The sequence below is a fragment of the Trichomycterus rosablanca genome, chromosome 26, assembly GCF_030014385.1.
Source record: "Trichomycterus rosablanca isolate fTriRos1 chromosome 26, fTriRos1.hap1, whole genome shotgun sequence".
Lineage (NCBI taxonomy): Eukaryota > Metazoa > Chordata > Actinopteri > Siluriformes > Trichomycteridae > Trichomycterus > Trichomycterus rosablanca.
Window position 1 is genome coordinate 2,185,463 of NC_086013.1, and position 15,713 is coordinate 2,201,175.

Sequence of the window (15,713 nt, forward strand, 5' to 3'; positions counted from 1 at the left end):
TAATTTCTTTGTCCAGAAATAAAGAAAAAAAATATGACTATAATTTTATATTTTGCTACCCGAGCACCACAAAACCCCAATTTAACCCCAGCGGTCAATCTGGAACAGTTAGTGAGCAAGTATGACAAGTGAAAAAACAAAACGAAGACTGTGGACAGTAGAACTGATATAAATAACGTCTCCGTTTTCTTTATTTGGTTCCGAGGACCCACGTGAAGCACGTTCGTCTCACTAATCTCAACACAGCAACACTTGATTTCTCGTCATTAGACTGTGAATAATAACGTTTTCTTTGGTCCAAAGTACTTGGTCATTAATTGTTTTGGCATAAACTGCGTCAACACGAATGAGGGACTGACCTCTCGAAAGCAAAACACACATACAAACCAAAAAGAAGCACATTAGATTTATCAGACGTTCACAGAGATGCAAAACGAACATCTGCTAATAGAACGAAGGACTGCAAACAAGTTCAGGTCAGAAGTTTACTTACACCTGTACGAAACATGGATTTAATTATTTTATTGGTTCTCTTTGAGAGGGGGGGGGGGGGGGGGGGTTGATGCACTGGTCAGGGTTTTCCTGCCTCTGTGTGTATGAGCTAATAACACGATACCCATATGTACAGTTACAATAAATCTGGACATTTAAACAAAACTACACAATAAGCATGAAGGAACACAGCATCAACACTCACTGTCTTAACTGCTTATCCAATCAGGGTCGCAGGAAGGGGGGGGGGCGTTGCTGGAGCCTATCCCAGCTTTTCAATGGCCGCAAGGCACACAGTAACACCCTGGACGGGGCACCAGTCCATACACACACACACACCCATTCACCTATAGGGCAATTCAGCGTCTCCAGTTAACCTGACTGCCTGTTTTTGGACTGTCGGAGGAAACCCACGCAGACACGGGGAGAACATGCAAACTCCGCACAGAAAGGACCCGGACCGCCCCGCCTGGGGATCGAACCCAGAACCTTCTTGCTGTGAGGCGACAGTCTGCATCAACACATGGTTTCTAAAAAAGGAAGTGAAGGTGCTTTTCTCATGAAGGATGTAGGGAGCTTCACGAATTACAGATCGTTTGCCGAGAGGAAAGAGACAAAATTTAACCACAATGCTGCAAGAAGACAGACATCTCAATGTAATAACTGCTAATAAATGCTTTATAACAAAGTACTAACATTTATTTGTGGTGTTTAAATACTTTTATGCTTGTAAATAGTCGTCATGGAGCCACAATGAAGGTTTGGATTCACCACTGATGAGATGTGTAAGCAAGGTTCATAATAATAAAACGGTACGTAAGACCACTGTGCCGTGGCTGAAATGTAATTATTACATGAAGCAGATTGACCAGCAGTGAACGTTTGGTCAGGAACTGCTGACTAACAAGTAAAAAGCATCACAGGCAACGTGAGGTGAAAAAAAACATGACGTGTGAACTGTGAGCGAGAGCAGAGGGCGAGCTGACCCACGGATCACGTCGGGCGGTAGTACATTTTCAAAACGTCACTTTTTTTTCCCACAACGTTTTAACCCTTCACACGTCGTTACCGTCTCTCAGCTCGCTTTGGTTTGTAAACGGAACAAAGTGCTCAAACAACCTCTTTCAGTGTAACAGTGAACACGTGAATCATTAATCATTAGCTGTCTTTTGCTCAGCTCGTCACTTTAAATAAACACGCAGAAGAAAACGAGAAACGAATAAATACACTCAAGAAAAACAGACTGAATGTAAGACAGTGTTAAATTAATAGTTTGGCAAAAATATGGGCGCAATTTGGTCACTTTTGCTTTAAACTAGAGCAAGAACATTCGAATCATTTAGCTCTGAAGTGGCATTAAGTTTAGCTTTCGTGCTGTGGTCGACATGGACATTGCTTCCTAGTCACTCGCTCACATTTAGCAGCTGTTTCTATGTTTAACTTTCAGGTTTCTCCACCAGAGGGGGCTCACTGTATTTGCATTTAAAGTAAGTGGACAAGTCACGGACTGCTGACGTCACGGCTCCCGGTCAGACGTGATCGAGTCCATTTCCGATGCGTCCGTGCTTCTATAGAAACTCAAAACGGACGTCACAACCCACGCCTGAGCTGGCCGGGATTACAGAGAGTGAGTGCGCCATTAGGAAACCAATCGATCCTGATACATACCCTAGTTTAGCATCGGCTAGTGAAGTGCAGGGCTGGTTAAGGGGATCCGAAGCTTACTTAGTTCAATACTGACTCTCACGTTTATAACATTATATGTAGCTAAATCAGGACAAAACAAGCATCGGTACCTGAATTCTGTAGGTTCGAATTCCAGTCTAGGCTCATTAAACACAGAAGGTGCAGGGCGTTACGTAAATTTAGACATGTGGGGGCACATTTGTGCACCCTTAGTGCCGTATAAATAGGAGGAAGGGGTCAGGAAGTGCACCAAGCGTACAAACTGTGCCAGATTAGATACTCGGATGATTAATCCGCTGTGGTGACGCCCTAACAGGAGCAGCTGGAAGGAATCATTTATTTACCCAGGCGTATAAGGATTTAAATACGTATAAATATTACTTGAAGCTAATCGCCGGACGCGTCCTCAACCGAACCAGGACCAAATTTTAACCAAACTATTTCTTTTAAATGTTCCCATAATATCTGTACATCTTTTATTAAGCGCTCAGAGCTCGGTGCACGTCACAGGGGTCAGACCATGAATCAGGAGGGTGGGGCCGAGTCCCTGAGTGACCTTGTCCAGCTGCGCCAGGTACTGCTGCGCCTGACTGGAATCGGCGGGCGGGCGGGGCAGGTAGAGGAAGCGTACGGCGGCGGACGTGCTGTGCTCCTTCAGCAGCGTGTTGACGGCGCACAGGAACTCCTCCGTCACGGCAGGGGGGGCCGCGCCGCCGCCACCGCGCAGCAGCCGCACCACGGGGTCCCAGGGCACGATCTTGATGGCGGCGCGGATCCTCAGCTTCCCCAGCAGCTCCCTGAAGCGCTCCTCTTTGGCCAGCCAGCCCTGGTCTCCGGACTCGGACTCCACGCACAGGAAGATGCGCAGGCGGGAGCGGCGCCACCCGGCGGCCATGTTCAACACGCAGGCCATCTGCAGGAGGAACAGGCTGCAGACGTCGGCGTAGCTCTCGCTGCCGCCCACGCTGAGCAGGTTGGACGGCCACACGTCGACGGTGTCGGGCTCGTCTCCGACTTTCGGCGACGTCAGGCCTTTCCCTTTGATCTCCGGCGGCATCTCGAAGAAGTAGCGGCCCAGGCAGACGTTCTTGCCCATCTTGATGGCGTCGGAGATGATGCCCACGTACTCCTCCGGCTGCAGGGAGTGAGGGCTCTCGGCGTGACGCACGGGGGGGAAGTGAGCCTGCAGGGACGGCAGGTCCACCCCGAAGTTGTCCCCCTCGTCTTCGATAAAGCCAGCGCCGTCCACCGTGCCCTTGCAGAACGTGGGATCCTGGAGCAGATAGTCCTCGGGGTAACTGTTGTCGTAAAAGCCCAAAACCAGAGTGTTCGGCTTCATCCCTCCTGTTGAAGAAAGGAAACATTTAGGTGGTTAAACAACAACGTTGTTGCAAATATTCAGGACTGGGTTCTACTTTTAGGTATTTCACTTCCACCCTGGTGGACGAGGGCTGCAGACTAGCACCCACCAGTGATGGATTCTCAAAAAGAGCTATTCCTCATCCAGACAGCAGGGGTCGTTACTGCAGCCAAAGTGTGCAAAACATGACGTTCAAATCCTAATAAATAAAGGAATAAATAAATAAATCTCCTCCCAGTAACGAAGTCTCTCGGAGAGCCGTATCGCGTATGGAGAAAACACTCAGCCGCATTTGTAGAAGCAATGAGGCACTTGCTTGACCTTCCTCACCTTCCTCGCTCCTTGATATCACTGGACGCCGGGCCAGGCTGACAGCACGGCCGAGATTCAAACTCGAGAGCTCGAGATCTCAGCGGTGGACCACTGTTCCACCTAACCCTCATATACAAACATTTTTTTTGTATTTTACTTGCAGCAACTGATTTTCCCTGGTCAGGGTCCCAGCAGATCCGGTTCCGCTGCAAAGCACTGGACACAAAACAGGAATACCCTAAACAGAGTGCCAATAGTCCTCTCCCCTGTTGCCCCAAATGGCCAATCATGTCTTTATAGATGCTCGGGTCAGCTGACTTTGTGGCATGGCCTCTTAAGTTCTTGTTGGGACATCTCCCAACCCAACTAGCCCATATAAATAGGACTAGTTTGACTGCATCGATTAAAAAGCACCGCTTAAAAACTCCAAAAAGCTCCTGTATCTTTATCAGGGTTTATTAGAGGTGTTTACATTTCTACAATAGCAACAGCGCACCCCAGTGGCGGCTGATGGGTTCGTTTCATTCAACACCAACATGAGATTTCCAGTCTGCCGTTCTTAATCGAGCACAACTCAAAACCACCGCAGGTGAAAACTGGTTTGTGTGTTATTTAGTCTCACCCAGGCCGGTGATGCGCAGCAGGTGCTGGGTACCCTGTCTGACGGAAGGTGAAAGGGTCAGGTCCACGAACGCCTTCACACCCAACTTATCCACCAAACTCAACCAGAAGTTGTACTGCTGCTGAACCGGGTCTGATGGTAAGACATCTATCACACACACACACACACACAGAATATTACAGAATATCTCTGACAAGCTGATGATCAAGTGTCCACATACTTTTGAACCTTTAACCTTACGACAGTGCGTGCGAGTCTCACCCAGGTCCCCGATCTGCACGTGGCCCAGCACAAACAGGCCTCCTTTCTTCAGCTGGTTGACGAAGCAGATGAGCTGGCAGGACGAGCGAGGGTTGGCCACCATGAGCAGCACCTGCGGCCGCCAGAACTTCACGTGGTCCTTCCGCGAGTCCAGCATCAGCAGGTACTTCCGGACCTGGAGAGGAGGAGGTCCAGCAAACGTTTAAACCTTCACTGGTTTGTCCGGAGACCTGCAGTATTAACGCTGGACTTGTGGAACCCAATGCAAGTCTGTGAGTCTGGGAGCTAGCACACTACCCGCATGAACATAAACATGGTTGGCAATGTCTGGGGGGGAGGGTGCTTGATGGTGGTGGAATCAACCAAACTCAAGATCTTATAGACCGTAAAGGGCCATCCCCAATCTGTTCCCACTTGACAATTAATAAAACCCATAAAGTTAATCATTAGAAGAAGTGTCCACATGCTTTGTAGCCACGTCTCATGCTAGAACGTGTGTAGTGTGAGTACCTGATGGAAGATGAGGGCCTGGCTGATGTAGCCCCAGCTGCTGGTGGGCGATCTGTAGTGCAGGAAGAGCAGCAGCAGCAGCAGAACCACGATGCTGGCCGACGAATACACCGGATTTATCACAAACATCATCACCAGACAGCTCAGCAGGCCCAGCAGGCACGTGTGCCACGAGAACAGCTGGAACGTTGGTCTGACACACACAAACACACACACACACACACACAGAGTGTATTATCGGTCAGCTAATTGCTCTAACGAGATCGTACGCTCTCGTCTGGCGTCTGTACCTGAAGTTAGGAGCAGACGCCCACTCCAGCGCCAGGCAGGCTAAATCTACCGCGGCGTAGGACAGCAGGTAGAAGACGGTCACCAAACTTGCGATCACATTCAGCTGTCCTGCAAATACAGTGCACTAGCATGCAAGCACACACACACACAATACGAGGGTTCTTCAAAAAGCTTCCTTCACACTCACCATTTATAACCAAAATATAAAATCCCTCGTATTTATTTACACTTATGTGCAGCACAGAGATTCTAACCAGAACCAGCTAGGCGTAAAGGTCATCTAATGGTCTAGTGGTCAGAAATATAAGGACTGATGATGCCTCACACTTCTTTCTTGCTTTGATTCCCTGTTGTGTCTGAGAGAGGGAGGATCAGCGCCTCCTGCTGTCTGGTTGAGGCACTATTATGAGTGGTGGAGGTACACACAGTGTATAGCGTGACTCTACACTGAGGATTTTACACTGAGACGGACTGCGCTAGTGTACAGCCATCCTCGGTCAGTGGTGTGGACAGGTGGTGTGAGGAGCAGAGGAATAGGGAATTAGAAATGACTAAATTAGGAGAAAATTGGTTGGAAATCTGGCAACAGACACCTTTCACCAAATTTTGTTCCGTACCTCTATACTAGCACCCACAGTTAGAGGAGCTTACCTGTACCAGCGCCCAGGTGTACAGCACAGAGACCCAGGGGTTGCCAGACTTGGATGTGATGGTAGCAGGCGCCAGGGGCAAACCTGAGACACGCCGCACAAATACATCAGCATAAAACATTAAACACTCATTACCATCACTCGAGCGTTCTCTCAGGGCGCATTCACATGAGACTTTGCTCCTTGTTAGTACGGACACAGTCACTTTTACTGTGTCAGATCAAACAGTTCGTCTCATTGGAGGAGCTTTGAAAGGGTCAGCGGCGTACAAGTTCAATCTTCTCATGTGGATGCGCCCTGACAGTCCGTCTCGCGCGCAGACACACCCACTGACCGAAGAGCTTGTCGATGGCGAGGGCGTGTAGAATGCGCGAGGCTCCGATCAGCGAGCACATGGCGGCGGAGAGCGAGGCGCAGTACACCCCGACGATCACGAACGGGGGCCAGATGTTTATGCGCTGGAACACTCCGTAGTCGTTGATCAGCAACAGCCTGAGAGAAGGACAGAGAGGGACAGAGAAGGACAGAGATGGACAGACAAAGACAGAGAAGGACAGAGATGGACACAACAGGACAGACAAGGACAGAAAGGCAGAGATGGACAGAGAAGGACAGAGAAGGACAGACAAAGACAGAGATGGACAGAAGGACAGACAAAGACAGAGATGGACAGAGAAGGACAGAGAAAGACAGAGATGGACAGAGAAGGACAGAGAAAGACAGAGATGGACAGAGAAGGACAGAGAAAGACAGAAAAGGACAGAGATGGACAGAAGGACAGACAAGGACAGAAATGAAGAGAAAGGACAGAAAATGACAGATATGGACAGACATGGTCAGAGATGGACAGACAAAGACAGAGATGGACACAACAGGACAGACAAGGACAGAAAAGAACAGAAAGGCAGAGATGGACAGGGAGGGACAGAAAGGACAGAAGGACAGAAATGCAGAGGAGGACAGAAAATGACAGATATGGACAGAGAAGGACAAAGATGGACAGAGAAGGACAGAGATGGACAAAGATGGACAGAGAAGGACAGAGAGGGACAGATGGGTGGTGCAGTTTAATAAATCCCGTATAAGGGAAATCATACGCTTTCAACTTTGCAGTAACAGTTTAGGGAAGGCCCTTTCCTATTCAGGCATGACTGTACCCCTGTGCACAAAGCATGCTCTATAAAGACATGAAGAAAAGCTCGGTTTAAAAGCCAAGAAACTCCATCGTCCTGAACAGAGCAGCTTTGGAATGAATCGGAACATCAACTGAGCACAGCCATACAAAAGCTCTTTTAACTGGAGGGCACAGACAAGCTTCTCGAAGTCATGTGATAAGCCTCTCAAAGCTAAAGAAAGATCACACAGAGGTCGCTCTGTTTTAACAGCATTTGTTTTTGAAATGTGACGTCCCAACAAGCTCATGATCAGGCGTCCAAATACTTTCGATCCAAGAATATTTAGCATTTAGGAATCAAGCATTCAGCACAAATTCCAAACTGTAAACAAATATAAATATCTGGTCACCTGTCGCAGGTGGAGCTAACGAGGAGGAAGAAGAGAACGTAGACGATGAAGGTGTACGTCACGGCCATGATGGTACCTTTGGGGATGGCCACGCTGGGGTTTTTCAGCTCGCCTGGGATCATAAGAGCGTTATAGCGTGTTATTCGGCACCAGTCCAGAATAAACAGGAGCATGACGAGAGTTTACTGAGCATCGTAAAGCGTTTCTGTTCATAAACCACCATGAATATCAGGCATAAGCTCGAGAATACGACACCAATAAACATTTACGATACACAATATCATCACGATCTTTATCACAGCTAGTTTGTGGAAGCGCAGACAGGAAGATAAAAGAGGAAGCTGTTTAGCATTAGTGACAGCGCGTTTACCCGACATATTGGCTCCTGCCATGATGCCAGTGCAGCTGGTGAACATCACGGCGAAGACGGTGGAGAAGGACATGATGTGGTTCGTACTGTAGTCCAGAGAGTAGCCAGCTGCACGGAGAGAGAAGGAGATGGTCAGACTGACAGGTTTATTCAGAAATCTTTCACTCAGAGCTAAAAATAGGTTGTAGGGGGCCTGACGTCTGAGGTTCCCTTTTCTTTTGTTCGTATACTGGACCCACACTGAAACTGGTGCCTACACACAAGTCACACATCTTATATGAAGAAGCTTGAACAAGAAACAATCTCATATTTTGTGACGTACTATTTCACAAATGAGTATTTATCTATTTATTTATTTATTTGGATTTTAACGTCATGTTTTACACACTTTGGTTACTCAAGATTCATCAGTTCACAAGTTTAATGTGAAACACAGTGCTGAACAATCTTGTATCTCCAGTTCACCTCACTTACATGTCTTTGTACTGTGGAAGGAAACCGGAGCTCCCGGAGGAAACCCACACAGACACAGGAAACGAACCCTGGACCTTCGTGCTGTGAGGCAACAGTGCCACCCACCACCCACTGTGCCGCCCCATAGGTCTTTAACATGACGCTATACACTCACTCACTCACTCACTCACTCACTCACTCACTCACTCACTCACTCACTCACTCACTCACTCACTCACTCACTCACTCACTCACTCACTCACTCATCCAATTAGTGTTGCGGGCAGGTGCTGGAGCCTATCCCAGCTTTTCAATGGGTGCAAGGCACACAGTAACACCCTGGACGGGGCGCCACACGAGCATGATCGTAAAGCATGTTTGACTGTGGACAGTGTCACTTACGATCGAGCAGCTCCTAATTCGAGGCTCTAAAATCAAGACAAAATGTCTTTTAATACCTTGGCTGCAGACTACTGTTCCATGTACTTTGCGTGTACACTGCTGTCAAAGTAGTCCTGTTTATATGGGGACACTGGAAAGCCTCAAGCAAAAGTATGTGGACACCTGAGTATGAGTATGATGCAGGTCTAGACGTCTGTGCTGAGTTATTTCGGACCCTTGTGCACAGAAGCAGAAGAGGAACGGAACTGATTATATAAAAGTTTTATATACCTGATCAAAATGAACTTTAAGAGGAATGTCCACATACTTTTGGCCATATAAAGCAAATTTTTTCCAAGTAACCCACTGGTCCCACTGTGGTTTACAAGATGTAACGTAAAGTACAAGATCATTTTGTGTTTATGTGCCAGGCGACCCACCCAAGGCTCTTCATCATACCCCTGTGGCGTGACTTACGTCCCAGGTTCCTGCTCATGGTGCTGACGTTGAAGCCCGTGTAGCCGGCGCTGTGGGTGACCGAGCGGTTCGGGCCGAGCGAGTGAGTGAAGTTGAACTGGAGCGGTCCGACGGCCAGCGGGCTGATGAGGATGGACAGCACGGCCGCCGTCACCACCAGCAGGGTGATGAAGGAGGCCTTGGCGTAGATGTGTGCGCCGACCAGACACACCACTAAACAGAGCAGCAGCAGCAGGGAGGAGTAGAGGACCGAGAACCAGTAACCCTGCGGCAGGACTCGGATTCCCTCCGGCACCCCCAGCGCTACAGAGAGAGAGAAGAGCCACAGGAAAAACGACTGAATGTACAAGCTATTATGTTTACTATAGTACAACACTGGTACTGACATAACAGCTACAAATAAGCACTTATTTTTATGGGTTTGAATCTTAGCTCTGCCACGCAGCCACTGTTGGGCCCATGAGCGAGGCCCTTAACCCTCTCTGCTCCAGGGGAGGCATACAATGACTGACCCTGCGCTCTGAACCCAGCTTCTGCCATCTGGCAGGCCGGGCACCTTTGTTCAAGGGGGAAGGGGGTGCTGGATGAGACCTCATAACTGATGCGATTACGACCTCTGCTGTATGATCGATGGTGCCTGCCACAGAGTCGAGAAATGATGCCAATCAGGGTGTGTCTGTCCGTACACAAAGCTGATCTGCATATGAACTCGCCTCGTGCTGGTGAAAAGTGCACTTGTCGGAGGGGGTGTGAGTCAGTCTCGACTCTCCTCAACCAGGGTGGAGATCAGCATCAGTAGAGAGAAAGCGTAATGCAATCAGGTAATTGGATACGACTAGACTGGGAGGAAAACTAGGGAAAAAATGCAGGAATAAAGAAGATCTACGTGTTTATTCTAGCACACCAAAGGCAGATGAAGAAATCAGTCCTGCAACGATATATTTGAGGGAAAAAAGAGGAAATGTAGCAAGCAGGTGGTAGTCGGGTTCTCTCAACCGAAAACCAACCACAAACAGACTTCACCAAAGACGTCTGAGCTCCTCTTGCAAAATTCGTGGATCTAAGGGCGCTCGAATGGTGCAGCAGTCGAGTTTGAGTCGCAGTTCCGCCTGGCTGGACACTCAACAGACATGTCTGAATTGGCTGTGTCTGAGGAAGGGAGGGTGGAATAGGAATAGGGCCATACAAGCAGTGGAGGAACTGGAATAAGGAAACCTAGTTGTGGTTCCAAAGCTACGTAGATGTGAACATGTTACCATGATCTACAATAACCGGTGGGTTGAGCCCAGAGAAAACACAGTTTAATGATCCGAGCTCTACATCCATCCAAGAACGAATCTCACCTGGATCCTGTCCAAAGACATTCAGTATGGCCTCCACCAATCCAAGCACGTACACACCACAGGCACAAACCTTCGCCAGGAAGAACATCAGTCCGATGCTGCCGCCAAACTCCGGCCCCAGGGAGCGACTGATCATATCTGATATTTACACGTTAAGGATTAACGTTTCAACTCATCGAGCAACCGACTCCAACCATCTCACCAGCGAACGAGGATACAGTACGCCCCGCCGCCCTGCACTGCCCCGTTGGTGGAGATGGCGCAGATGGACAGGATGGTCAAGGAGATGATGAAATAAGCCACAAACAGCATGAGCATACCCTGGAGAAGACCAGCATGACCGACCACAAAACCTGCAACACACACTCATCAGTAAACAGCTTTAAATATAATGCACGATTAAACTGAAATGCTCTTCCTCACTCACCTGTGCGCAGGAACAGGATGATGCTGAACATGGACAGGATGGTGGGCACCATTACCCCGAAGAAGGTGTTCAGTTTGCGCGGGTTGGCTTTGGAAGCGTCGTCGCCGGTCGTGGATCCCTTCCGGGAGTCCACGCTGTCGGCCATCACGCTGTACGCTCCGTGAGGCAGGAGACGACTGCGCTCCCCCGTCATGACCTGACAACGTCAACATCAAACTTTTATACATCATATTATAGTAAAAGATCATGAATTATCTAAGATGATGTATCAATGATAAGCCACATGGATTAATGGATCCAGCCTGCCTTGTTTCAACAATTTAGGCTGCTGCTTGAGTTTGTAACGTGGGAAAAGTTCTTGAATGTCACATCAGTATTGTTGCTGACCACATTTCATTTTATGTCAACAACTTCCCATTTTATAACAACCACCCACATGATAAAGCACCACGTCACAAAGCTGTTCAGATAATCATAAAAGAAACGTAATACTTAATACTGGGATCCATTTTTCAATTATTATGATTTATGACGTTACCTGCTCCGCACACATTCCACAGATCACGTTTGGAATGTAGAGGGCATGTGTAACAGTCACATGAAATGAGGCAACAGATAGGTGTGGCTAACCAAATATGAAAGGATTAAACACGTATGTAAACCATACATTATATGGCCATAAGTATGTGGACAGTCCTTGTAAGTATTATGCCACACTAGAAAACATCAGTAATGTAAAATTAAAGACAAGCTTTCAGGTGTGTGGCACCCAATACCAGTATGGTTTCGACTGGTTTGGTGTGGAGGATCTGCAGCATTTTTGACATGAGACTAAAAAGTATAAACATTGTTGCAACTGCAGTGAGTAGATAGGAAAAGGTCAGAATGAGGATTGTCTTGCAAACAGTATAAGTATAGTTTCAGTTCCTAGGGAGATTTGGTTTGTTGGTGTACATTTGGTTCAAACAGTTCCCTATAAGGGTCTACTGGTTTTAATGGTTTGCAAGAGTTTACAAATTCATAATTTGGTGTAATAAATTGACAGAATTTGAATTAATGAAATAAAAGCTTTTAAGAAAAAAGTTAACAAGCAGCAACATGTCCCAACTTTTTGGCAACTGGAAGTCTTGCAGTCTATCTAGAAAGTGGAATTTTCACAAGGCACTATGGTGGGTAAATCATGTTATAAAGATGCTTCATATAGACAAGAACTGACAGTAGTCTGGACTGATGTTCTGAGTTCTGATGGATCTTGGATAAACAAACCTGCTCTCCACTTGGCAGACAAGCTTAGACTGGGATGGAGGTTTGTCTTGCCAACGAAAAAAAGCCCAAAGCAGGCAGACTGGACAATACTGTGGTATAAAATTTAGAAGCTAATGCCTCTGAGATGGGTCCTGATCCCAATCCCAATCCCATCCAATACCTGGGTATTCAGGAGTCTTCAAAAGGAAAAGGATCCAAATGGAACTGCTCCATCATATTGTAGAAATACTGGCAATGGGACCTTACTAGCATCAACCAAGCAGTAAACAAGTTCTTTTATTATATGTACTGACTTTAAGTGCATTGTTGTTTTGTCTGATCCAGAAATCAAAGTTTTAAATACAATTTCTTTAAATACCATTAAGAACAAAAGCCAATATTAAGCAAAATGTCACCATCAGAGACCACAATATTCCAACAAGACACATTTAAATACAATTTTTAATATATTAAAGGCATGTCAAATCAGTAACTGATGCCCTACAACATTAGAACAGTTCAATTGTTAGACTACCACAACTGGAAAACGCAAAATAACACCATTTCATACAATCACAAACCCTAAAGAATCCGTACAAACACCGAGTGATAGAAATATGAACTTAATTTACAACCAGATCTGAGTAAAGAACTAACGATTACCAACTTGTACTTGTTAACTTCCGCTTGAACAAAACAAACATCCTCGAACAAACCAACCATAAAGACGCATAACGTATCAACCACAACAAACACTAGAGAACGCAAATTAACAGTCATTTTTAATGCAGCATCGTATGTAGTATATAGAGTAATACAGATGTAACCGGTATTACCTGTAATACTTAAACTTTTACAGTCAAAACACAAAAACTAGGGAGGAAGAGCGACTACAAGAACACAAACTAACAGAATCAGTGTAAAAAAAAAAATGCACCTACCTTATACACTCCTGAAAATGTCTAATTTTGTAGGTAATATCCAGTATCAGTTCATTAACAGCATCCTCATTTACACCAGCAAGGCGCTTGTAAATAACCCGGCTGTGTCCCAAACCGCCCACTCATGTGCTGAAGTAGTGTGTCAAAAGAGTGCGCCACCTACGCTACGTCACTGCTCTGATTGCGTCCCAAATCGTGCGTTTACTCAAAAAGTGCCCTACGTCTGAGACCCTACATACTCTATTACTAAGAACTTTGTGGAAATCTCAATGTTCTATATTAGTTCTACATTTCACCCTAAGTAGTGCCCTACGTAGTGAATAGTGCTGTTAGGAATAAATAAGTCACACACTGTTTAGTACAGTAGTATACAGTTAGTTGTTTGCGGTGTGGTATTTCTGACATACTAGCATACTAAGTAGTACTCTTGTGTCCGATAAGTCTGCATTACAGACTACATACTAATTTGTGCGTTAGTATTAGGTTGAAGAGCATCATATCATAAAAATAATTGTATAAATATAGTCATTAAAATACAACCTAAAGCAGTCTGTAGCCTATTATACAGCGACTAAGCTTGCATACTGGTTAGTATGGTAGTACTAGTATGCAACCGTTAGCATATAGTGATACTAAGAGGCTATCCTTATAGCATATTAGCATACACGTTTGTCTGTTCATTTAATGTTTGTCTGATTATGTTTTGTCCCAAACGAACGAGCACTAATTTTGCATATTAATATTTAAGACGCAACCGTTAAACAGCATACTTGATTACTTGCATACTGCGTAGGGCGGTTGCGGCTAATGAAACAGAACTCGCGTACTACTTGAACACACTATTTAGTACGTGAGTACTAGTAAGCAAGCGTTGAAAATATAGTACTAGGTTACGTCCAGAAAAACATACTAGCCTGCTTGTTAAACGTAGTAGTCTATAGAAGTGTTGTGTGTGTGATTCTGTTTAAAGGGCAGCTTTTAGCAGTGAGGCTAAGCGTAAATAAAATACATGTATACTTGCATACTAAGTAGGAGGGTTGCGTGTTCTATTCTTGAACACACTACTTAGTACAGTGATGCAGATATAAGTGGTTAACACTAACTAACTAACTAAAAACGTAGCTAATTGAAGGGGTGTGTACTAGTTTGTCAAACTGTTTGGAAAGCAATTGTTAGTTGTAGGATTATGTGGTTATACAGCCATCAGGTTTACTTGCATACTACATAGGGCGGATGCTGATACAAATACCCTTTAAATGTGTCCTTGTGAACCAATTTGGCATACTATTAAGTACAATCATGCTAGTAGATAAATATCATGTCTCCTCCAGGACGATAGCGCATGTAGTACTAAAGTTTAAGTGATGTATACTGTTTAGTACAGTAGTATGCTCCTTAGATGCAGCCAGTCCCACTCCCAAGAGACTACTCTTCTGCCTAGTAGGCTAGTATGCAAGAACGCGGTTTGGAACACAGCCCTTGTTTGGGGAACGTCTTGTGACCGCGCATGTGACTCAAAACAGGGGTGAGGCTGCGTTTCTGTAACCCAGGTCAGGTTGAAGAGTGGATGTGAAATATTAGTGGCTCATCTAATGAGCTTCCTGAGTCCTAATGAGCTTCTGTAGGAAATATGCATTTCATGGGAAGTCTTGTAATTTTAATGATTTTTGGAAGCCTACCCTTCAAAAATGTACAGAATCTGACATCCAGCAACTTCGCCAATATTTATTTATTATTTATTAGGATTTTAACGTCATGTTTTACACACTTACACTACTCGTAACATAAGATTCATCAGTTCCCAAGTTTTGTATCTCAGTTCACTTCACTTGCACGTTTTTGGACTGTGGGAGGAAACCGGAGCCCCAGAGGAAACCCACGCAGGCACGGGAAGAACATGCAAATTCCACACAGAAAGGACCCGGACCGCCACACCTGGAGATCGAACCTTCTTGTTGTGAGGCGACAGTGCCACCCACCACCCACCACCCACCGTGCCGCCCCATAGGTCTTTAACATGACGCTACAAACCAATGACAGCCAAAACATTAGGACCACCCATCTAACCTGCTGTCAAAACAGTTCTGACCCACCAAGACACAGACTCCACAGGACATCTGAACGAGTCCTGTTGAATCCGGTGGATCGTAAAGCATGTCTGACTGTGGACAGTGTTACTTACGATCGAGCAGCTTCTAATTCGTGGCTCTACAATCCTGGACCGCCACACCTGGAGATCGAACCTTCTTGTATGAGGCGACAGTGCTACCCACCGTGCCGCCCACTTCGCCAATAAGTTTGGACAGTTTCTTAGTGTCATTTTTGTCAAATTGCATCAGTTAAATGGATTTCCCTGAATGTATGTTCA

At 46.1% G+C, this 15,713-nt stretch overlaps 1 protein-coding gene across 1 annotated transcript; it reads right to left on the reverse strand.

Annotated features, from left to right (window-relative positions):
- Window positions 1-164: 164 nt before the first annotated feature.
- On the reverse strand, window positions 165-13,416 carry slc12a9 (solute carrier family 12 member 9). Its single transcript, XM_062988808.1, has 14 exons — window positions 13,346-13,416; window positions 11,160-11,355; window positions 10,951-11,085; window positions 10,733-10,870; window positions 9,390-9,692; window positions 8,079-8,186; window positions 7,709-7,820; window positions 6,519-6,676; window positions 6,186-6,268; window positions 5,534-5,658; window positions 5,244-5,436; window positions 4,734-4,908; window positions 4,473-4,619; window positions 165-3,522 (listed from the first exon to the last, which is right to left on the reverse strand). The coding sequence occupies exons 2-14, from the start codon at window positions 11,350-11,352 to the stop codon at window positions 2,666-2,668; spliced, it is 2,727 nt and encodes a 908-aa protein (XP_062844878.1). The 5' UTR covers window positions 11,353-11,355; window positions 13,346-13,416; the 3' UTR covers window positions 165-2,665.
- Between the last annotated feature and the right edge of the window lie 2,297 nt (window positions 13,417-15,713).